Source organism: Leuciscus leuciscus, assembly GCF_965113295.1.
Source record: "Leuciscus leuciscus genome assembly, chromosome: 23".
Lineage (NCBI taxonomy): Eukaryota > Metazoa > Chordata > Actinopteri > Cypriniformes > Leuciscidae > Leuciscus > Leuciscus leuciscus.
The window spans coordinates 22,258,504-22,283,719 of record NC_138747.1 but is presented as its reverse complement, the minus strand read 5'-3'; the positions used below and the strand labels follow the sequence as shown (position 1 = coordinate 22,283,719).

Sequence of the window (25,216 nt, the reverse complement as noted above, 5' to 3'; positions counted from 1 at the left end):
TCCTTTTCAGATATCTTAAATTAAGTTTTGACTAGGCGAAATTACGTTGTAGATATCTGTTATCTGTAACTGGAGTTATGACTAGTCAAAATGGCGTTGTAGATATCTCAAACGGGATAGTCATAATTTAATTGTAGATATCTATTATCAAGTTATAGATATCTTGAAATGAATTTTGATTAGAGATATCTGATATCTTGAATTAGAGTTTTGACTAGGCCAAATGACGTTGCAGATATCTGTATGCATCACACTTTAGGCAGGAGCAGTATGGCAAGCCGTTTTAACATTTAATCATTTAAACCGACTAGTCTCTATTTTCATGCTACTAGTACTTATTTTTTAGATACTAGTATCTATTCCATTAAGTACTAGTACTTATTCATTAGCTACTAGTGCTTATTCTTTAGGTACTAGTGCCTATTCTTTAGATACTAGTGCTTATTCGTTAGGTACTAGTACTTATTCAATAGATACTAGTACTTATTCATTAGATACTAGTACTTATTCATTAGATACTAGTACCTATTAAATAGATACTAGTACTTATTCATTAGATACTAGTACTTATTCATTAGATACTAGTACTTATTATTAGATACTAGTACTTATTCATTAGATACTAGTACTTATTATTAGATACTAGTACTTATTCATTAGATACTAGTACCTATTAAATAGATACTAGTACTTATTCATTAGATACTAGTACTTATTCCAATAGTGACTAGTAACTATTCTTTTGTTACTAGTAACAAATAATTTTTTTTGCCATTGACTTCTATGGGGATCTGTCATTCAGATATCAACTATTCAGTTCTGACTAGTATGTATTCCAATTGTGACTAGTACATATATATTAGATACTAGTAGTTATTTATTAGGTACTAGTACTTATTTTTTAGATACTAGTACATATTCATTAGATACTAGTACCTATTAATTAGATACTAGTACTTATAAATTAGCTACTAGTACTTATTCAATAGATACTAGTACCTATTAAATAGATACTAGTACTTATTCATTAGATACTAGTACTTATTCAATAGATACTAGTACTTATTCATTAGATACTAGTACTTATTCATTAGATACTAGTACCTATTAATTAGATACTAGTACTTATAAATTAGCTACTAGTACTTATTCAATAGATACTAGTACCTATTTATTAGATACTAGTATTTATTCCGAATGTTACTAGTAAGATTTTTTATTTTACTAGTCACAACTGCTTTTTTACTCGTCTTATGTTATGACTAGTCAGAACGGCCACTGGATAGTTCAATTAAAAATTTTACTAGTAAAATCCAAAATCTTACTAGTAACATTTGGAATAAATACTAGTATCTAATAAATAGTTACTAGTATCTATTCAATAAGTACTAGTAGCTAATTTATAAGTACTAGTATCTAATTAATAGGTACTAGTATCTAATGAATAAGTACTAGTATCTAATGAATAAGTACTAGTATCTAATGAATAAGTACTAGTATCTATTGAATAAGTACTAGTATCTAATGAATAAGTACTAGTATCTATTTAATAGGTACTAGTATCTATTTAAGAGGTACTAGTATCTAATGACTTAGTACTAGTATTTATTGAATACATACTAGTATCTAGTAATAGGTACTAGTATCTAAAAAATAAGTACTAGTACCTAATAAATAACTACTAGTATCTAATATATATGTACTAGTCACAATTGGAATACATACTAGTCAGAACTGAATAGTTGATATCTGAATGACAGATCCCCATAGAAGTCAATGGCAAAAAAAAATATTTGTTACTAGTAACAAAAGAATAGTTACTAGTCACTATTGGAATAAGTACTAGTATCTAATGAATAAGTACTAGTATCTATTTAATAGGTACTAGTATCTAATGAATAAGTACTAGTATCTAATAATAAGTACTAGTAACTAATGAATAAGTACTAGTATCTAATAAATAAGAACTAGTATCTAATGAATAAGTACTAGTATCTAATGAATAAGTACTAGTATCTAATGAATAAGTACTAGTATCTATTTAATAGGAACTAGTATCTAATGAATAAGTACTAGTATCTAATGAATAAGTACTAGTATCTATTGAATAAGTACTAGTACCTAAAGAATAAGCACTAGTAGCTAATGAATAAGTACTAGTACTTAATGGAATAGATACTAGTATCTAAAAAATAAGTACTAGTAGCATGAAAATAGAGACTAGTCGGTTTAAATGATTAAATGTTAAAACGGCTTGCCATAGTAGGAGCAGAGCGTGTTGTTCAAATCATCAAATCACATAGCACCTGTTAACTGTTAACTTGTAATTAGCACTGATTAGCACCATGTCGGCGCAACCAGAGTTTTTAAACGTCTTTTTAATGCTGTTAGATACTGTTTCAAACTGAAAAAACTAAATAAAAAAATAAGAACTAATCTGAACTAAGAACTTTTTTTCTCATCTAAGGAAGTTAATGTTATTGTACTTCCATGGCAAGAATAGCATGCATGTCAGCATCTTTATTAAAGTGAATTAGTGTGAATCTCTTTCACGCATAAATCTTACGGCAACAATAACCTTTTAAGCATGATCATAAACATTGCAATTTAAAAAAAAAAATTTGTATATAAAAACATTTTCTGGTGTTTTTTTCGATTGCAGCCAACAATCGACTGCTTCTTTCTTCTTCCATTCATAGAAATAAGGAAATGAAGCCACTTCTTCTTTGATTATGGCGGGGAGGGGAAATTACTTATTTATGGATATCTAAAATAGAGCAACGTCATTATGGCAAGCCGTTTTAACAATTAATCATTTAAACCGACTAGTCTCTATTTTCATGCTACTAGTACTTATTTTTTAGATACTAGTATCTATTCCATTAAGTACTAGTACTTATTCATTAGCTACTAGTGTTTATTCTTTAGGTACTAGTGCCTATTCTTTAGATACTAGTGCTTATTCTTTAGGTACTAGTACTTATTCAATAGATACTAGTACTTATTCATTAGATACTAGTACTTATTCATTAGATACTAGTACTTATTCATTAGATACTAGTACTTATTCATTAGATACTAGTACTTATTCATTAGATACTAGTACTTATTCATTAGATACTAGTACTTATTCTTTAGATACTAGTACTTATTCAATAGATACTAGTACTTATTCATTAGATACTAGTTCTTATTTATTAGATACTAGTACTTATTCATTAGATACTAGTACTTATTCAATAGATACTAGTACTTATTCATTAGATACTAGTACCTATTCATTAGATACTAGTACCTATTCATTAGATACTAGTTCTTATTTATTAGATACTAGTACTTATTCATTAGTTACTAGTACTTATTATTAGATACTAGTACTTATTCATTAGATACTAGTACCTATTAAATAGATACTAGTACTTATTCCAATAGTGACTAGTAACTATTCTTTTGTTACTAGTAACAAATAATTTTTTTTGCCATTGACTTCTATGGGGATCTGTCATTCAGATATCAACTATTCAGTTCTGACTAGTATGTATTCCAATTGTGACTAGTACATATATATTAGATACTAGTAGTTATTTATTAGATACTAGTACTTATTCATTAGATACTAGTACTTATTCAATAGATACTAGTACTTATTCATTAGATACTAGTACTTATTCATTAGATACTAGTACTTATTCATTAGATACTAGTACTTATTCTTTAGATACTAGTACTTATTCAATAGATACTAGTACTTATTCATTAGATACTAGTTCTTATTTATTAGATACTAGTACTTATTCATTAGATACTAGTACTTATTCAATAGATACTAGTACTTATTCATTAGATACTAGTACTTATTCATTAGATACTAGTACTTATTCATTAGATACTAGTACCTATTAATTAGATACTAGTACTTATAAATTAGCTACTAGTACTTATTCATTAGATACTAGTACTTATTCATTAGATACTAGTACCTATTTATTAGATACTAGTATTTATTCCGACTGTTACTAGTAAGATTTTTTATTTTACTAGTCACAACTGCTTTTTTACTCGTCTTATGTTATGACTAGTCAGAACGGCCACTGGATAGTTCAATTAAAAATCTTACTAGTAAAATTAAAAATCTTACTAGTAACATTTGGAATAAATACTAGTATCTAATAAATAGTTACTAGTATCTATTGAATAAGTACTAGTAGCTAATTTATAAGTACTAGTATCTAATTAATAGGTACTAGTATCTAATGAATAAGTACTAGTATCTAATGAATAAGTACTAGTATCTATTGAATAAGTACTAGTATCTAATGAATAAGTACTAGTATCTATTTAATAGGTACTAGTATCTATTTAATAGGTACTAGTATCTAATGACTTAGTACTAGTGTTTATTGAATACATACTAGTATCTAGTAATAGTTACTAGTATCTAAAAAATAAGTACTAGTACCTAATAAATAACTACTAGTATCTAATATATATGTACTAGTCACAATTGGAATACATACTAGTCAGAACTGAATAGTTGATATCTGAATGACAGATCCCCATAGAAGTCAATGGCAAAAAAATGTTTTTGTTACTAGTAACAAAAGAATAGTTACTAGTCACTATTGGAATAAGTACTAGTATCTAATGAATAAGTACTAGTATCTATTACTAGTATCTAATGAATAAGTACTAGTATCTAATAATAAGTACTAGTTACTAATGAATAAGTACTAGTATCTAATAAATAAGAACTAGTATCTAATGAATAAGTACTAGTATCTAATGAATAAGTACTAGTATATATTAAATAGGTACTAGTATCTAATGAATAAGTACTAGTATCTAATGAATAAGTACTAGTATCTATTGAATAAGTACTAGTACCTAAAGAATAAGCACTAGTATCTAAAGAATAGGCACTAGTACCTAAAGAATAAGCACTAGTAGCTAATGAATAAGTACTAGTACTTAATGGAATAGATACTAGTATCTAAAAAATAAGTACTAGTAGCATGAAAATAGAGACTAGTCGGTTTAAATGATTAAATGTTAAAACGGCTTGCCATAACGTCATGCACAATAATTTGCACTAGTCATAGTCATAATGACGTTTGAGATATCTTTAACTTTAATTCTGCCTAGTCAAAACTGAATTACAGATATCTGCAATTGTCATTTAAGATGTGTGACAAGTTGAATGTCGTTTTCAATTACGTCATTGCAGATATCTGTAATTCAGTTTTGCCTAGTCAAAACTGAATTACAGATATCTCTATCTGTCGTTTCGACTAGTCACAATTACGTTACAGATATCTTGAATGACAAATCCAACTACCCAAAATGTAATTACGACTAGTCAGAAAGACATTGTTGATATCTACAATGTTAATTTCGGATAGTCAAAATGAGCTTTTAAATGTTAAAAGGGCTTGCCATATGCGCTGGCTGAGTTCTCTGGCTACTCTCGAATTGCTCTCGCGGTACTTTGATGGCATACGTCACAGTCACGTGGCGTCGGCACTGTATCAAGTCGGACAAAATTTCTAACCGGCATGCACTGCTTCAAGTCAGCCGCCGATCGGTCTGCGCAGAGCTGCATGATGTCGAAAAAGCCTATTCATTTTCGGTTTACGTTTTCTAGAGTTGTGACGTTCGCGAACGAACCGATTCTTTTGAACGGCTCATAAACATGAACGATGGGAGCCGAGTCGCGGCTGGAGGGGAGCCGTTCTTTCTGTCGTTCTTTTTTTCCTATGCGTGTTTCACACAGATGCACACAAATGAGCTCTTCCGCGAGACAGAACAGTTGCGCACGGTCCGTGTACGTTTTGATAGTTTGTTTTCCAATTTGAAATGAAATAAGCAGAAACGAGAAAACGTACTCGGTTACTAACGTAACCTCGGTTCTCTCTAGAAGAGGGAACGAGTACTTGCGTAAGATATCTTACGCTAGGGGAAAACCTCTTTTCCTCGAAATATTGAAGCCAAAAATTATCCTTAATTTTGCAATAATGTAAAACGCATTGCAGCAGCATGCAGGCATGGGCGAGACAGCTCGCGCGCCCATTGGCTGCTCTGCGGCAACTGCACCAGCCTATCGATAGAGGCTCCTCATGACGTCAGAACCAATGAGGGCGCTTCGCGCCCATTACGTCATGTCCCGCCGAAATCGGGTGGGGCCAGGGCTATAAATACGGCCCAGAGAGGCTGGTTTGGTCAGTTTTTCATCGCTGAAGCGAATCAGAACATGACGCATGCACGGCAAGATACGCAAGTACTCGTTCCCTCTTCTAGAGAGAACCGAGGTTACGTTAGTAACCGAGTACGTTCTCTTACGAGAGGTCTCTCGTACTTGCGTAAGATATCTTACGCTAGGGGAACACAATGTAAAACGCCGTGCGTGCTTGAGACATAACACTAAAGTCCCAAGGGCAGGTGCCCGGGGCTCATACAGTGCCTAATCACAAGGGACTCACAGAGAATCCGGGAAGAGGGGCTAGAATAGCATCATTCCTGTAATATGGAGCTCTGATAAGAGCATGTTATATCAAGTGTTCCACACAGCCAGGGCGAACTCGGCCTGGACTGGTAAATATGGGGGACTTACGCACTGCCCACAGAGGTATACAGACGATCCGTGATCGACGCTCTAGCAGTTTCAGCATCCCGAGCCGATAGCATCGGGCGGGCAATACTGAAAAATTCAACCGAGAGCAACCTAGCTTGCAAAGCGGGAACCTCGAGGTTATAAAACCTTATAAATGTAGACGGGGAGGCCCAGCCTGCCGCCATACAGATATCTTGCAAGGCAATCCCACTGGACCAAGCCCACGACGAGGCCATGCCTCTTGTGGAGTGCGCTTTGACACCTATCGGGCATTGCAGGCCCTTGGATGTGTAAGCTAGCGCTATAGCATCAACTATCCATCTGGATAGACTCTGTTTTGACGCAGCTAGTCCCTTAGAACGTCCGCTGAACAAAACAAAGAGCTGCTCCGTCTGTCTGAAAACAGATGAGCGAGACACATAGGCTCTTAAAGCCCTGACCGGGCAAAGGAAGCCTGCGTCCCCTTCCTCTTCAGATACCGGCAGGGCCGACAGGGAGATAACCTGTGCCCTAAACGGTGTGTTGAGGGATTTAGGAACATATCCGTGCTTTGGTTTGAGTATGACTCTCGAGTCATTAGGCCCAAACTCCATACACGTCGCGCTCACTGAGAGCGGTTGCAAATCCCCTATGCGCTTCACTGAAGCGAGAGCCAGAAGAAACACTGTTTTGAAAGACAAGAGTTTCAGGTCTATTGACTGTATTGGCTCGAATGGGGCACCTTTCATGGCTTCCAGAACCGTGGAAAGGTCCCAAACGGGAACTGAGGGTGGTCTGGGAGGGTTCAGCCTCTTAGCTCCTCTAAGGAAGCGAATGACCAGATCGTTCCTTCCTAATGACTGGCCAAGCGGTGGTTCAGCGAACGCTGCTATGGCCGCCATACAAACTTTGAGCGTGGATGGGGTTCTGCCCTTATCCAGAAGCTCTTGTAAAAAGGAGAGAACCTCCGGCACCCCACAGCGTGAGGGTGAAGTGCCACTCGCTGTACACCAGCTAGTGAACACAGACCATTTTGAGGAATAGAGCCGCCTCGTAGATGGAGCTCTAGCCTGCGTGATCGTGTTTAACACTCCCGCTGGGAGGTTAATGGGTACCCGTTGATGGCCCACACATGTAGGGACCAAAGCTCCGGGCGAGGATGCCAGATCGAGCCGTTCGCCTGTGAGAGGAGATCCCTCCTCACCGGTATCGGCCACGGGGCGGTACTCGTCAGCTGCATCATGACTGGAAACCAGACTTGGTTTGTCCAAAATGGGGCGACGAGTAGCACTGGGCATCCGCTCTCCCTGATTCGCTCTAACACCTGGGGTAGGAGCGTGACAGGGGGAAAACGCATAGAGCGGGCAGCGGGGCCAGACGTGAGCCAGCGCATCCCTGCTCTTGGAGAAGAATTCCTGACAATGAGCGTTCTCTTGAGACGCAAATAGGTCTATTTCCGCTCTACCAGATGTCCTCCATAGCATTTTGACTGTCTGTGGATGTAAAGACCATTCTCCTGTCGGCAGATTGTTTCTGGACAGTCTGTCTGGTCCCACATTCAGATGGCCGGGCACATGCGCTGCCCTGAGCGAGCGCAGATTGTGCTGAGCCCAGACCAGGATGCGTTCCGTCAGCCTGTGAAGGATTCTGGATTTGATACTTCCTTGGTGATTTATATAAGCCACCACTGACATGTTGTCCGAACGGACCAAGACGTGGTGTCTTTTTATCTGGGGACAAAAACGCCTCAGCGCGTTGTCGACTGCCATCATTTCCAGGCAGTTTATATGCAGAAGCTTTTCCCGTTCCGACCACTGGCCGAATAACAGTCTGCCCTCGAGCAGCGCTCCCCATCCCGAGGTTGAGGCGTCCGTAAACACCACCTTCACACTCGAGGACGTCCCCAGGCTTACACCTGACCGGTAAAAGTCGGTCACTGTCCAAGGTTTCAGAGCTGCGACGCATTTCTGATCGACCTTGAGGCGCGCGAGACCGGAGGTCCAAGCTCTGCGCGGCGCGCGCTTTCGACCAATACTGCAGCGGGCGCATGCGAAGCAGACCCAGCTGAAGCACTGAGGATGCTGAAGCCATGAGACCCAGCATCCTTTGAAACTTTTTGAGCGGGACTAAAGCGGCGTGGCGAAAAATCTCTGTCATGCGCTGAATACCTAGTCTGCGCTGCGGCGACAGCTGTGCTGTCATAGACAGCGAGTCCAGATCTGTGCCCAGAAAAGATATTTTCTGACTGGGAGACAGTGAACTCTTTGCCCAATTGACTGTGAGACCTTAATTCTCGAGGTGATCGAGTAATATGGTCCTGTGTTCTATGAGCTCCGACTGTGATCGAGCTAGAACCAGCCAATCGTCCAAATAATTCAGCACTCGTATGCCTCGGAGCCTGAGGGGTGCGAGCGCTGCATCCGTGCACATCGTGAATACACGAGGTGCCAGGGATAGGCCAAATGGCAGGACTGATATGCCTGGCCCTCGAAAGGCGAATCTAAAAAATTGCCTGTGACGTGACGCTATTTGTATTTGAAAATAAGCGTCTTTCAGATCTATCGACATGAACCAGTCCCCTTGGCAAATTTGCGAGAGGATTTTCTTGGTCGTGAGCATTCTGAACCGTCGTTTCAGAAGTGCTTTGTTTAGTCGTCTTAGATCTAAAAAGGGTCTGAGACCCCCGTCTTTTTTTTTTTTTTTTTTTTTGGGTACCAGAAAATATCTGCTGTACATGCCCCCTTCGCTCTGAGCTTGTGATAGGGGTTCTATAGCCCCTTTGCTCAGTAACTTCGCTATTTCGGCCCGAAGTAGGTGTGCTACTTCCTTTTTCACCGTAGTATCGATTCGCGCCGCTTTGCGTTGCGGGCGTCGACCGAACTGTAGCGAATAGCCTCTTTCTATAATGTCTAGCACCCACTTCGAAACCCCGGGTAGCCTTGCCCATGCGTTTGCACGAATGGCTAGGGGTTGAATGCGAAGCGCGCTCTGGTCGCTCAGCGACAGAGGGGCTTCAGTGTGCTGCAACATAAGCGTCGCGCATATGACATTTGAGGCAGGGGGCGCGCTGATAACAGCGGGCAGATTGCCCGCGCTCGACTCCTCTGCGGTGGTCAACCGAGAGGGGGAGGGCTGGGCGAGTCCCGTAAGACCTGTCATGTCTATGTGTGAATGTGGGCGCGGGATAGCGGGCACATTTACAACACTGAGAGCATTGTCTGCCTGAGCAGAGCGAATGCATGTTGGTTTCGTTTTACAGAAACCTTGAGACATGCAGAACGTAGTGTTTGTGGGTACTGGGCAGTGGGCACATTTACCACATTTAATGCGCAATCGATCTGGGTCGATTTCATGTGCGCGAGCCCTGTGCGACGGGCTGTGTTTCTGTGTAGGAATGAGCACTGGGCAGGCAGTGGGCATTTTGTCTACACTCATAACACCATCGGCCGTGGCCGGAACACCAGAGAATACACTCTATGGGATTTATCTGGGTAGCCGTAAAGCGGCGTTTGTGTGCAGGCAAGCGGGCTGTGTCGCCGACTTGTTTACTGCAGAATACACTGGAACAGTCGCATTTACTGGAACTGAACGAGCGAGAAGTTGCCATAGAAACAGAGAGCGTCAACATGCTGGCTTTTGTTTGCAGGCGTGCGTGCATTACAACAGGCTCGCTCACTGCAGTATGACATTTCCAGTCGTCCGAACTTCAGAGGGGAATGAGAAATAGAATTCGGCCGCAGCGGGACATTAACACTCTTTTCTCCTTTCGCCAGTGGCGCACGGGAACCATAGAAACGGTGTTTGGGTGCAGGCGAGCGGGTTGTACAACGCGCTCGTTGGCTGCAAAATGCACATCTGCAGTCGCCTTTCAGGGAACTGACAGAGCGAAGCATTGGAGGTATAATCAATCTGCCGTTAGACCGAGATTCGAACACCGGTCTCTCGTGTGAAAAAACAAAGATTCCGCCACTGAGCCACAGGGGGGAACACAAAGGCTTTCAGATGCACAAGCATATAAGAGCGTCAACATGTTTTCTTCGGTGTTGCAATATTTATATTTCCAGTCGCCTGATCAGGGAACTGAGAAATGTGTGAGAAGATTCAGGTCAGTTCAGCCTCGGCGGGACTAAAACACAATTTTCTCCTTTCGCTGGTGATTGACGCGTGAATGGGGCACAGAGGCAGGGTAGCTTTCTTGTACGTAAAGAAAAACTAACCCCGACCGTCCGCTTCCAGCCTCCCCTGTGAACGGCGCGGTTTGCGCGGCTCGAACAGAGGGAGAGCAGGTATCATCCTCCAAGCAGGCAAGGCAAGCGGGCGCACCGGCGAGCTTTGCGGGTTGGGGGGGGGAAGGGCTGTCTTGAAAAAGGCTCTTTTAGTGCAATGAGAGTGTGTGTCGCGGCGGCGAACACACACACATACACAAACACAGTAACAGAGAAAAGGATATGTACGCCGAAAGCGTCAGCAGAAATGGCGACTGAAGGCGGCGAGATGTCGACCAGCAGCTTCAGATGCACTAATCCCGCTGGGTGCTTGACTCAGACGGCGCGGCTTCCTCTCAGGATCCAGCGATGCGAAGGCCCGCTGAAGAGATGAAAAACTGACCAAACCAGCCTCTCTGGGCCGTATTTATAGCCCTAGCCCCACCCGCTTTCAGCGGGACATGACGTAATGGGCGTGAAGCACCCTCATTGGTTCTGACGTCATGAGGGGCCTCTATCGATAGGCTGGTGCAGTTGCCGCAGAGCAGCCAATGGGCGCGCAAGCTGTCTCGCCCATGTCTGCATGCTGCTGCAATGCGTTTTACATTATTGCAAAATTAAGGATAATTTTTGGCTTCAATATCTCGAGGAAAGAGGTTTTCCCCTAGTACTTACGCAAGTACGAGAGACCTCTCGTAAGAGAACGAATTTTGAAGTCATTTATTCGTTTTTTGCCTGTGAACTAAAAAACGAAAACTCAAGCCGAAATCTCGTTTTTTCGTTTTTTTTTAAAACGAAAAAACAAATAAAGGGGCCGTTTTCTCGTTTCTGCTTATTTCATTTCAAATTGGAAAACAAACTATCAAAACGTACACGGACCGGCGCACCCAGCGCAGGGGTGCTACTGCCTAACAGCATGATGATAGTTGTGCAGCATCCTTCACTCGAGTACTCCAGTCAGTGGAAAAAACCCCTGCGTGCCTATTGGGTAGGAGCGGAGCCATGACTTTTGCATGCTGCCGTCACATGCTTACTCCAGTTAAAAACTTTTTTTTTTTTTAAACACGTGCGAGTGCCTCTCTGTCTCAGTGCCAACGTCAGTAATAGCGGTTCGTTAGGTATTGTATGAATAACATAAGTCAACGTAGCTTTACACATACACACACTTTGTACTAAAGGTAAATCCAAAATAGTGATGTCACTGTCTAAGCAGAGGGATGTTGTGCAACCCTATGGAATATAGTCCACACATGACAAATGAGGTAATAATCAATATTTCAGAATAATTCAAATATTGGTGTGTGATATCTGAGTTTTAATTATTTGACTACAAATCTCACCTCATCATTCCTCCCAGTGATTATTTCCAGGATAAACTGAGATGCCCCCAAGCTGGCTTCTTAAAACTGACTAAATATTTAAAAAGAGCCGTTCTTTTGAACGGCTCTTTGAAAGGAACGGATCGCCAAGATCCGGATCCCCTCAAAGAGCCATAAATCCCATCACTAACGTTTGCGGCTGTTTTTTTTTTATTTCGGCCCGAAACCGATAATGCCATTTTCGGCTGAACATTTTCGGCGGCCGAAATTTCGGTGCACCCCTAGTATCAACTTTGCCCGCTATCACGTCAAGGATCAGCCAAATTTCCATGTGCATCTTGAAAAGCGGATGTTTTGGAAGTGCTACAACAAGTTTTTGTGCCTTCTAGTGGCTGAGAGGAAAATATAATCAAAGACGCTTTTTACCCTGGTGCGTCTTTTGCCCCGTTGTACCCCACTTGTATCAGGTCATCTTCATTTATATAGCGCTTTTAACAATGTAGATTGTTTCAAAGCAGCTTTACAGAGATAAACGTATAATTTAAGGTAACAGAGATTGTTTTGGCTTTATAGCGGTTCTTTAATAAAGTTATTTTCCAGCTAAAGTTAGTTTTGATTGATTCGCTTCCGTCGCAACAATCATTTGTTATTAAATTAGGGGCTGCTAAGACGACACCATTCTCTCTACACAGACTTTAAACGCGAACCTGTGATAAACGCTGATGCCGTTCACATGCGCATTAAGAATTGGTTCTAAAGTTATGTGTTTAGATTCCCACCACGGTTAAGTTTCTATGGTTACTGTGATTATTAGTTAGTTTGGTTCAGGTGTGTTCACCTCGTAGTATATAAGTTCATGTGTGTTCCCTTTGAGTTTGTTCGGTCACGTTGACGGCTATACCTACTGTTTGTTGGGATCGCTACCCGTTTTGATTATTATTAGTAAAGTTTGTGTTGGAACTTTATTCATCTGAGTCTTAATCTGTCTGCTCACACGTTTGTTACACACACACCATGGGAGTAGTGAAAAGCACATCTAAAGGTGTGCCTTTAGCCCTACTATTCAACAAATAATTCTGTGAAAATTACATAATCTTTTCAGGAAGTTTGCCAAGCCAAGTAAATATATTTTATGTCTATATCTTATTTAGGGGACAATCCTAAAAAATAATCATTTAACATCATGTTAAGTACAAATATAACCAAATGGGTTAACATATTTCATAAAATTATTTTGATTTTGAAGTATAACAAGTATAACTTTTACAACCAAGTATAACTTTTACAATTACATAGTAGGAACTTATGACCATGAATTAGAAGGGACATTCATCTTACCCTGTAAAACTATATTGGACCTTTCCAATAGGATCCACCTTTTCTGTGCCACTTATATCTGGCACTTTAATACTTCTGAGCTTTTGCTGGATTGAGGCAATTCCAATCTGTCGACCTGCATTCAAAATAAAGACATTTAGAAACTGTACCTCAGAATTAGTGTCTTGAGATTTGGTTTAAATAGCTAACTGGTTAACTCCAGTTTAGCTCAAGCAAATTATTATTATTTATGGACATGGATTGTTATCCCTACATCCTTAACATCCTGTAAGTTTCAGAACTCAAAGCTTCCTTGTTAGTCCAAAAAACACTTTATTGAAAAACCAAGCTCCAAAATAGACTCTTTTCAGATTTTGTCCCATTATGACGTAATAGTGTGACGAAAAAACGCCTCTATAGAAACCGTTAAAAAATCATAATACAGCATAGCATAATGCTATCACTTCGCTTACACAGGATAATTCTAAATAAATTCTAAGAAAATTGTTGAGCATCGCGATTTCAAAATAAAAGTTAAAATTTTTTAAAGTTTAAAGTTTTGAATTTTCATGACCACATATTACAGTGATAAAGAAATTACACTGGCTGTAGCATTTCTATCGTAAAGAAGGGCAGATATTATTATTATTTTTATATTTATGGTTTAATTAAATACTGTTTGGCCAAAAACAAGGATTTGATCATGCTGTCTAACAACAAAAACAACAACAACAACAACCACCAGACCGTTGGCACCCTCTGCAGGCTTATATTACATTATGTATTTTGACAGTGTTGTTCATAAAACCATAAAATTACATGCTTTGGTACTTTCTTTGAACCAAGTATTATTGCTTCATTATTATATGCACAACAATACAATTCTGCTTAGGGCACCCATTTGTCCAGCAGCAGGCCTGGTGATGCTTTTGATTGGTTCTCTTGTTTAAATTTGCTGCCCAAAATGTCTGCCAATTACATCAATCCACATTGGAACTGAAAGCTTTAGGCTACAACCTGTCGGAGAGTTGCCACCATGATGAGTGATAAAAATGCGTTCCAGTGCTGGAAATGTTAAAATAATTTCATCCAGAAATCTGTATTTAACCTCAGAACAATCTCAAACTAAAAATATGTGCTAAAGTCTGATTTTGTGGTGGCTGTGCTTTAAAATGATGGGAGGATGTGGAAAAGGGAGGCTGGGTGGGAGTTCAGGAACAGGCTTAGGCTCAGGAACCATCTCAGGCTCAGATTCTGGAATGGGGACAGACACAGGCTCGGGGACAGGCTCAGGAACAGGTCTAGGAACATGAACAGTTCTTGGGGCAGGAACAGGTCTAGGGACAGGAACAGGTCTGTGAGGAGACTCTTGCAAGTAAAAAAAAAAAAGTTGTAGCATCAAGCAATATCGAGACATAGTTATGAGTCACAGTTACATTTTACAAATATTGTTTTTAAATTGGGAGGAAATTCGGATTAATCATCTGTCCACTACATTGGACATCATGTATCAATGGTTATATTTCAGCTACAATTCATACTATTATTGAGACTGTTTTATTTATTTATTTCTAAACAAAAACTTAATCTGCAGTGTAGAAGATTTTATTATTTAGAAAATAAGTAATGTAGCTATATATTTGTACACTATTATTTCCCCTGTCTGTGACTTTGGTTTGACTTTCTTAAGCCTGAAGCAAGGCCTTGGAATGTTGCTTGAAGCAGAAAATTCTATTCTAGTATGTCACATGGTACAAGACCTTTACCCAAAAATATCTATAGGGTGTGTTAACATTTTTGGAAAAGGATATATGGTATATATGTGTGAGCTGAGCAAAGGTCTGGAGTTATCTTCTGGAGGAGATACTCGGATTTGTTGCAAAATAAAGTATAATATTTCTGGCATCAAAGATCTGAGAAGTGATTTCATAAAAGAGAGAAACCACAGCAAATGGCAGCCCAGATGAAACTGTTTTAAGGAGCTGGTGATGAACCGTGGCGGGCTTCGCTGGACAAACAACACAAACAATTTTGGGGATTTGTATTTACTATATCCGTTATTGATTTGTGTTTACTTGTCAAGAGGGCCTCGATGGATGGCAAAGTATTGCATGCACACAGAAGAAGTTTAACCTGCGGTTACCGTTTTTTTGTTTAAACATAGGTTTACCGAAAGTTTGCTCGGTTACGTTAAGTCCTATACCACTTTGTTGTGTTTAGGAAGTGAATCGCAGAGGTCTATCATAGGATAGTTTTAAAAGTATATTGTATTCCACTGTGTTGAGGAAGTGCAGCAGTGAATCTTTAAATGTATTGTTTATAAAATAAAAATTGAGCAGAAGTGATAATTCAGATCTGACAGGGAATAGAGTACAGAATAGTGTGTGTGTGTGTGTGTGTGTGTGTGTGTGTGTGTGTGTGTGTGTGTGTGTGTACTTGTATAACTATCTTTGTGAGGACCAGTTTGAGTTTTAGACCATTGGAGTGAGGACAAAGAGAGTAAAGTGAGGACATTTTGGCCAGTCCTCACTTTCTGAGACCCCTTTAAAGGCCTGTTTGAGGGTCAAGACTTGGTTTTAGGGATAAGGTTATAATTAGGTTAAGGGTAGGTTTAGGGTAAGGGTTCGGGTTAGGCACTTAGTTGTGATGGGTAAGGTTAGGGTAAGCGGCTAGAGATTGCATTTTGTCAATGAATGTCCTCATAAAGATAGATGTACAAGAATGAGTGTGTGGGATCCTGTGTCTTGCTTGACTGTGCCTGTGGTTAAAAATAGTGCCCCCCAACCCTGGTCACTTGAAAGGGATAAAGAATGTGTTAGGGACATGTATAAATGGTGTGTATTTAAAAAGTAAAGGAAATTAGACCACTGTTTCAAGATATTAACTTTGCAGATTATTGTAGTATGAAATACGTTAAAATAATAAGATATATATTTATTCAATAAATGTAGCCTAATAATATAATAGATAAATATAAATAATATTGCACGTGCTTAATATATTTTATATCTGAAGACGTATAAGATTTGTATCTTGTTATCCCTGAGGACAGAATGAAAAAAATATTCCATTGCAGATAAATAAGTGTGTTAACAAAAATAACTTGTGCAGTGTGCTGAAGGTGAGCGAGATTGGGTGACCAAGTTTCAACAGTCATGTTGCATAAACATTTTACTGCAATCTTAGTATCGTAGTAAATGGGAGTTGCTGATTTAAAAAAGGGGGGGGGGGGGGGGGATTCCTTGATGTTGGTTGAGAAAATTTTTATTCACCATGCTAGATTATTTTGAACACAGCATACAAATATAGAAGAAAGATTGAAGTTTGATTTTATGATAGGGAAAATTATTTAATTGTATTATACTCAGATAATCAAAGTTAGATTATTGCTGCATATTGCAACCAGAAATAGCTTGCTTTTTCCTGAAATGAAAAACTTGCTTTACTAAAAATAGAATGGGGGTGTCACACTTAGACAAAGGCAGACAGGACTGAGGTGAATATACAAAGACGTTTTTTTAATAAGCAGAGGGTGAGCGGTGCAGGGAGAATAATGCAGTTAGAATAGAATAGAATATTTATTTGTCATTGTAACAGGTACAACAAAATTAAGTACAGTCCTTGTCAAGTGCCAAACATCTAAAAATACAAAAATACTACTACTGCATACATGTTAATACTAAAAACACATAGGAGACACACCCATCCAGACATCCACATTTAAAAATTGCACATGGGCCTTTTGACACAGATCAGTGGTGGAGACTATAATTTAGCAGCATTATTTAATGCACTTATGGCTGTTGGATAAGAGCTGTTTTGTAGTCTATTTGTTCTTGTTTTCATGGACCTATATCTCCTGCCTGACGGCAGTAGTCTGAACATTGTGTGACCGGGGTGTGATGAGTCCTGTATGATGGTTTTGGCCTTTTTGATGCAGCGGGAGCTGTGAAGTTCTTCCAGAGAGGAGAGGGGGCAACCAGTGATTTTCTGTGCTGCCTATATGACACCCTGGAGCTTTTTCCTCTGTGTCACAGTGCAGCTTGGAAACCACACACAGAGACAGTATGACAGGATGCTCTCAATTGAGCAGCGATAGAAGGACACCAGCAGTTTTTTGGGGATGTTGTTCCTCCTGAGAACTCTTAGAAAGTAGAGTCTCTGCTGGGCCTTCTTCACTAGCTCAGTGGTGTGGACGGCGCAGGTCAGGTCCTCCATGATGTTGACTCCCTGGAAGCGGAATTCAGAGACCCTCTCTACACAGGTTCCGCCTATGAACAGCGGCTGGATAACCGTTTTCTTCCTCCTGAAGTCCACAATGAGTTCCTTGGTCTTTGATGTATTGAGGAGCAAGTTGTTAACTCTGCACCACCCCACCAATTTCTCCACCTCGTCTCTGTAATTGGACTCATCCCCCCTTGTGATGAGCTCCACTACCGTGGTATCATCAGCAAATTTGACAAAGGTGTTGCTCTGATGAGCAGGGGTAAAGTCGTGGGTGTAGAGGGTATAGAGCAGGGGAATCAGCACACAGCCCTGCGGGGAGCCAGTGCTGAGGCTGAGGGCCGTAGATGTATGGGATCCCATTCTTACCCTCTGAGCACGGTCTGACAGAAAGTCCTTAATCCAGAGGCAGGTGGAGTGTGGTATTCCAATGTTGGACAGTTTGGACACCAGTCTGTGGGGGAGGATGGTATTAAAATCAGAGCTAAAGTCTATGAAGAGTAACCGGGCATAGCTCCCCTGCTGCTCCAGGTGGGACAGTGCAGCATGGAGGGCTGTAGCCACGGCATCCTCAGTCGATCTGTTCGCCCTGTAAGCAAACTGGTGTGGGTCAAAGGTGGGAGGATAAAATTACATGATGTGACTACGGACCAGTTTCTCAAAGCACTTCATCACCACAGGGGTGAGTGCTACTGGCCGGTAGTCGTTGAGAGTGGTGATGTTTGTTTTTTTGGGCAGGGGGACAATGATGGAGGACTTCAGGCAGGATGGGAAGCTGGGAGAGTGACTGGTTGAAGATCTTAGTAAAGACCCCACCAGCTGGTCCCTACAGTCCTTTAGTGCGCGTCCGCAGACGCCATCAGGGCCGGCCGCATTCCGCGGGTTGACTGCCCCGCAGCGTACGCCTCACCTCATGCTCTTTTACCATGAGGACGGTGTCGCTGTGCGATCGCAGTTGCGATGAATATGATATGGCGATGACTTAGCTGACCGGGAAGAATGTCTTTGCAGGAGAGAAGTAGACGAGATGAGCCTGGATGAGGAAGAACAATAAGGACGGGAAGATCGGGACTTCAGCTAAGTAGTATTGATGAAGATCACTCAGGTGAACAGTAGGGATGGCTGACGCGAAACAGTCGTTCCAAAGCTTTGCGAGATCCCGAAGCGCAGATGTTTCGAAACACTGATCCGAAGCGTGATTCAAAACACGTGACTATGGCCAAACGAAGCCTTGAAGTGTTTCACAAGTGTTTCATCAGGTGTGGTCCGCCGAATCAGCGTTTGATTGACACGGTCGGGAACAGACCACACAATCGCATATCTGTATAAAAGTGAAATCAACGCATATTGACCTCATGGGTTTTTGTGAGAGGAGTTTGATTTTGAGATAGCGGATTTTTGGTGATATAGTGACATAGTGTGATTTGATTAGTTATAGGCTAGAGACAGACAAAGTATACATATAGTGACACATTAATAGATACATAGATATAAATATATAGACAGCTAGATTAATAGATACATAGATATAAATATATAGACAGCTAGATTAATAGATAGATGCATATATAGATTATAGATCATACATATATAAATACATAGATAGATTATAGATAGATACATATATAGATAGATTATATCTAGATACATATCTAGGTATCTAGATACATCTAGATACATAGATAGATTATAGATACATATCTAGATACATAAATAGATTCATATAGATAGATACATAGATAGATTTGGATAGGCTAGATAGATAAAATGGAGGCTCCCCAGAAGAGATGCCGTACATCTGTGGTGTGGGTGCATTTCCATTTAGAAACCCCAAATAAAGTGAGATGTGTGTATTGTGATATTGTGTCAACATCAGACCCATCATCATCATCATCATCACCATCAACATCAACACCAGTAGAAACACAGGACAGTTTATGGGGACTTTTTGATACTCGTATCCATCAAACCCAGATGATACACAATGCTACAGCTGATGCCACAGTGGAAGTGAAAAAATACATAATGCGTATTTGCCCAGAACTCATGATCCTCTAACTTACTGGAAAGAGAGAGCAGTTTAGAGCATCTCTAAAAAAGTGAGACATTGTGGCTTGATTTCTTTTATTAATATTCATTTTGCAGGACCAAAATAACATTATGCACAGTGAGGAGCCTATAGGTTACAAGCTTCACATATTAGAAAAATACAATAATAAAAAAACAACACATTTTTTTAATGGCTCGTCAAGGTTGTTTCAGATCAACACCTGCAAGTGACCACTAGGTGTCACCGTTGAGACGGGTGTCGGATTGATTCGAAGCCTCGAAACAATATGGCCCATTTGGTTCAACTGTTTCATTGCTTCACGAAGCCTCGATCTGCCCACCGCTAGTGAACAGTCTGTGGCGCTTGTCAACAATGAGGTCAATAAACAGGAACGGCGGTTTCTCAGATGAGTAGACAATAGCGCAAGTCATAGTGCAAATCTAAGACGAGACCAGACCATGAGACTTCTTCTTCTTTTTCGTTTTTATTGGCAGCTCGCTTCTCAGATAGAGCATTACCGCCATCTACTGTGGGCAATGAATCAGAGACTTGTATTTTCCCTCATCCCATACTATTCAGAACCTGGCCTTTCGATGTTGCTGCGTGTTCAGCTCCTCCATCTACAGCCCAGGATCTTCCAGACTAGGGACGAGGGATAATAATAATAATAATACTAAAAAAAAATTCCAATCCCAAAACTAATATTAAACTTCATATTCTATGAATTAACTTAGTCCTTTTTAGAAATATTACTAATAAATTATCACTTCCTACTGGATTTAAGAGTTCTTTTAATGTTAACTGCTGTACACCATTTTTCTGAAGTTCTTCAATTATTTTCCTTCTATCCTCAGTATATTTATTGCACTGAATGAGAACATGTTCTACTGTTTCTCTGACTCCACACCCATCACACAACCCTGTTGGATGTTTTCCTATTATATTTAATGTTGCATTAAGTCCCGTATGCCCCAACCTTAATCTTGAAAGAACACAATCTACCTTTCTACTCCCTCTTGAATTCCTTCTTTTGTTTACCGATGATTGTATAGAGTAAAGATGCCTACCTATTTGTTCATTATCCCAGCAATATTGCCATTTCTCTGTTATCTTCTTTCTAATTATTGACTTAAGTTCGGATTTACTATACAAAATCTGCATATCTATACCATCTTTTGCTGCTGCCTGTTTTGCTAATTGATCTGCTTTCTCATTTCCCACCACTCCTGTATGCGCTGGAACCCACAAGAACTGAACTAGACCATGAGACTCAGTGACAAGAGTCCTTAAATAGAGCTGTAGGATGACCAATGATGATGGGTGACAGGTGACGGTGATCAGTGAAGGAGGTGCAGGTGAGGGCCAAGGAGGATCATGGGAAATGAAGTGTAGACAGTGGAGATTAGCTGGTGACTGTGACGGGGAACTGGCAGTTTTTATATAAATGAACTAGTGAAAAAGATGGTTAAAAAGTGAAATTTAGATAAAGAGCTAATAGCTCAGGCACAATTGGAACTGGTATCAATTTGATTTATGCAGAGTGTTCAAATTTCAGATAGCTTCAATGACAGTGTCCTGACGAATGGAAGCAACAAGTGGTGAAATTCCTAATAGTAATTCCAATCATTTCAAATTACATTGTTTTTCTAATAAATAATAAATAAATAAACAGCAAAAACAAAAATAAAGTGCATTTATTCAGCAACTACAATCGCAAATATTGTCAAGAATATCCTTAGAAGGATTTAGGATTTAGTCGCAGCAAGCAGAAAAAAAGCTGCTAGTAACAGAACACAGACTGACTAAATGACACTTTCATTAAAGCAGAATATCTCAAATGGAGATCGCTAAACTCCAGCTTACTCGTCTGTGTTTTCAGATCATCACTTCTGCAGTGTAGAGGGAGCGTGTGAGCATATTAAGTAAACCACCGGACAGAAAATGTATCCTGATGTATGTAATAGAAAAGCTCTGATTGGATTTAAAATCTGGCAACTGCAAGCATGAAAGCTCGTAGAAGCTTTTTAAAAACAGAATGTAACATTTTTATCTTTTTATTCGACAAAAACAAAGAGAGGTTTTGGTCAAGTTTTTATTTGTTTTAAAATACATTTTAGTCTCGTCTTTTTCGTCAATGATCCCATGTTGATATAGTCACAGTTATCGTTTAATGATGTTGGTGTCGTCTCGTAATCGGCTGTGTCCCAACTCAAAGGCTTCTTGTCACCTAGCAACTGTGACAGCTGGGTTGATGAGTGACAGTAATGTTTGTACTAAAGTTATATTAAATAAAACAGGGTTCACAAACTGTCTAAATATGTTGACCATGGTCAATTTCTGTATATAGCCTAATAAAGAGTATCAAATATATAATATAATAGCATAGTAAGATATGTCAACATTTTAACAAGGTTTTTTTCTTATTTTTTTTACATTTGTATCATTAGATATTTGAGTAAGTTGAAACCCAATACGTTTAAAAGTACAATTCAGCAATTTTTCAACAAAAAAAAATCCTTTCGTCACTGGCATGCAATGAATTCTGGGGTAGGCAAGGACGCGAAGGATCCATCTGTTCCTTCATTTCACAAAAAACAAAGGATGCATTTGGAGGCCGCATTTGAAGGAGCCTTTGAATTGGGACAGCCTTCGCCGTGCCATGATGACACAATCGGCCTTCGAATGAGCCCTTCGAAGAATGCATCCTCTGAATTGGGACGCAGCAAGCAGTCGAATGAATTTCCATGCCTGACCAGAAGATGGCGCCCACAGCTGAATCATACATTCATTTTTCAAACTGCTGGTCCAATGTGGCTACAGTGTAGTCATGCAGGTTTTTTGATTGATTATTAAATTGTTTAATATGCGGGAGGATCAGGAGGCTTTTATTTAGGCACTGGAAGGTGGCAGCACTAGTGGCGTTTTAATAGGGATCACCATCAGTCGACACGTCGACTACGTCGAACGTGAGCGACTGAAAGGGAATGTCTCGGTTACGTATGTGTTAAACTGCAACATTTGTAAGAGCAAGCGAAGAACATGGAAAGAAGACCGAAGAGAAAAACAGCACAAGCTTCCAAAAAAATTAATTATGAGTAGAAAATGCAAGAGAGCATAAAGTACAGATAATAAAACCAAGGAAAACATAATTTTAAAGAAAACATGAACATAAAATGAAGTTTTGTGCAAAATATTTTTTAATGTGTTTAATGTTTTTATTTATGCTTGTTATTTTTTGATTCACGCTTATTATATTTTGATCCGTGACCACGTTGTTTGCTATTCTGATCATTTTGCATTATTTTTTTCAGTTTGAGCGATATATTTTTTACATGTGTTTTTACATTTTTGATTCAAGCTTATTATTTTTTGCTCCATGACCACAATACATTTGGCGGGATATTGATCCCATACATCATACCTACATGCTTTTTTTATTTTTTGTGTTACAAGCAGTCTTGTTTTGATCACTTACCATACTCAAGCATCTTCTGAGTTAGTCTGACTTTAACTCCTGCATTGTTGCTTGTAGACACTGAGACCAGGTTCACAAGAACCAAAGCACACCAAAGGAACATCTTTTTCAAATATAGCCTATGAGAGACACACATCATGGGCATACGATTAGGTGTTTTTAACTGTCAGAATAGGTGACCGATTTAATCAGCTCCTGGCTAATCCAATTGTTTGTATTTTAAACATTTAGTACAAAAGTACTAATTACACCAGCTCCTGTCCTGTGTAGCCAATCCAGCACAACCCCCTTGGACCAAGCTCTTGTTTTGTGCCTAATTTTTTTTATTGTGACATATCCTTAATAAATAAACTTAACATTATTAAAAAAAAAATTATATATATATAATATTATTATTATTATTATTATATATATTTTTATATATATATATATATATAATTTACTACACAATTTGATCTGTGTCTTTTATTAATGTCTTTATATATACAGTTTGTTTAAGAACTAATCTACATTATGACATTGTTGGTCTGACCAGTTTAACTGGCTTTTCCCAAGTGAAAATAAACTTCCTCTATCTTTTTAACACAGCTTCCCAAAGCTCGCTTTAACCAGTTCTCTAATCTCACTTAGTTCTCAAATGCACAATGTTCTGCATGACGAATGACACTGAAAGTAAAAATTTAGCACACGCTTGACTGAAATGTTTCTCTCAAGCCTTATGCTTGAAATAACTAGTTGTGTCCAAACTGTTTCACTGATAGTGTACATGCAACTTAATTAATCTTTAAGTATTTACAATGTACAAATGAATAATAAAAATAAAAGCACTCTGCTTTTGCTGGAGAATGAGGAAATGGTTGAGACAAGCAAGGTTTTGATGTATTATGTTGCCCTAAAAGAGACCTTTGTCTTGCAGTCAGATGAATTAAGCCACATGACTGTGAACAAGTTGATGTTATGCTTATATTGAATTAAGGAAAGCTATAATTGAATGCAGATAAGAGGAGTCACTTTGCTGGAATGTGTCATGTGACATGAGACTTGGGTTTATTTACTGCTGTAGAATTGTTTGTTTTTTTACTTATCTTTTACTAAATTTGACATTTTACAACTTTATTTTTATATCCAACTGTACAATATGAGTAACACAATATACAATATATTCACTAAATGAATATTACTAACACATATGGCCACTCTGTTACAAATCAAGGACAGTTGATATCAACAAATATCTACGCATGAACCATGATATTTCTCTTGTGTAGAACCTTAAACACAAGCAAAATAATTCTAAATATAAATAACACAATCCATAGAAAACACTTAGCATGATCATTAAATGTATACATACAGTACAGATTAGATCTGAACAGATCATGGAAAAAACACATTTCACACATAAATTGAAAATATGTAGACTGGTGTTGTTCAGATACATATTGATATATATGTATGTGCACTGTACCTTAAACTGTTGTGATGTGCTAAATGGCTGGTCTCTTCCTGTCCGGATGCATGAACTGTCTACTCCCTAGCTGGCAGCAGCACTGAGTGGAACTGAAAGAGAAACATTTCACCACTAATTCAAAGCAACAGGAAGACTGTCAAGTTCCCATAAACAGCAGCATGCTGTAGCGTTCATACCTGAGCAGACAAATTATTAAGCCATGAGAGGTTTTATTTAGAGATTGAGGTTTGTGAACTTTGGATTCTCTTATTTTCCCCAATGAATATTCATTTTCCCAATGACTAAGAATCATAACAGTATCATTAAAGAAGGGTAATTCTATGTAAAAGGCTATACTTTAGAATGTTGCACTGGATGGTGATTTGTTGTTGATGTCAAAAGCTGTGTGTCCAACCAAATTATGTATATATATATATTGCATGCATCCACAGTCTCTATTTACACATTCTCTAAATATACTATTTATGACTTTAATGTGCAGTATGAGTTTGGACATTGTTTATTTAATATTCTGCTTTTTCGAATAAAAATTCTCCGTTTGTTTTTTTTTTTGTGTTTTTTTTTACTTG

At 38.9% G+C, this 25,216-nt stretch overlaps 1 protein-coding gene across 1 annotated transcript in view; it reads right to left on the bottom strand.

Annotated features, from left to right (window-relative positions):
• LOC309488495 (bactericidal permeability-increasing protein-like) overlaps positions 1-24,732 on the bottom strand; it is a 123,399-nt gene extending 98,667 nt beyond the window's left edge. The window contains exons 1-3 of the mRNA XM_082156769.1: positions 24,645-24,732; positions 23,177-23,295; positions 13,449-13,563 (exon numbers count right to left, since the gene is read on the bottom strand). Coding sequence (XP_082012895.1) covers positions 13,449-13,563; positions 23,177-23,279 — 218 coding nt within the window. The 5' untranslated portion in view covers positions 23,280-23,295; positions 24,645-24,732. The remainder of the gene's footprint in view (positions 1-13,448; positions 13,564-23,176; positions 23,296-24,644) is intronic.
• Positions 24,733-25,216: the final 484 nt, after the last annotated feature.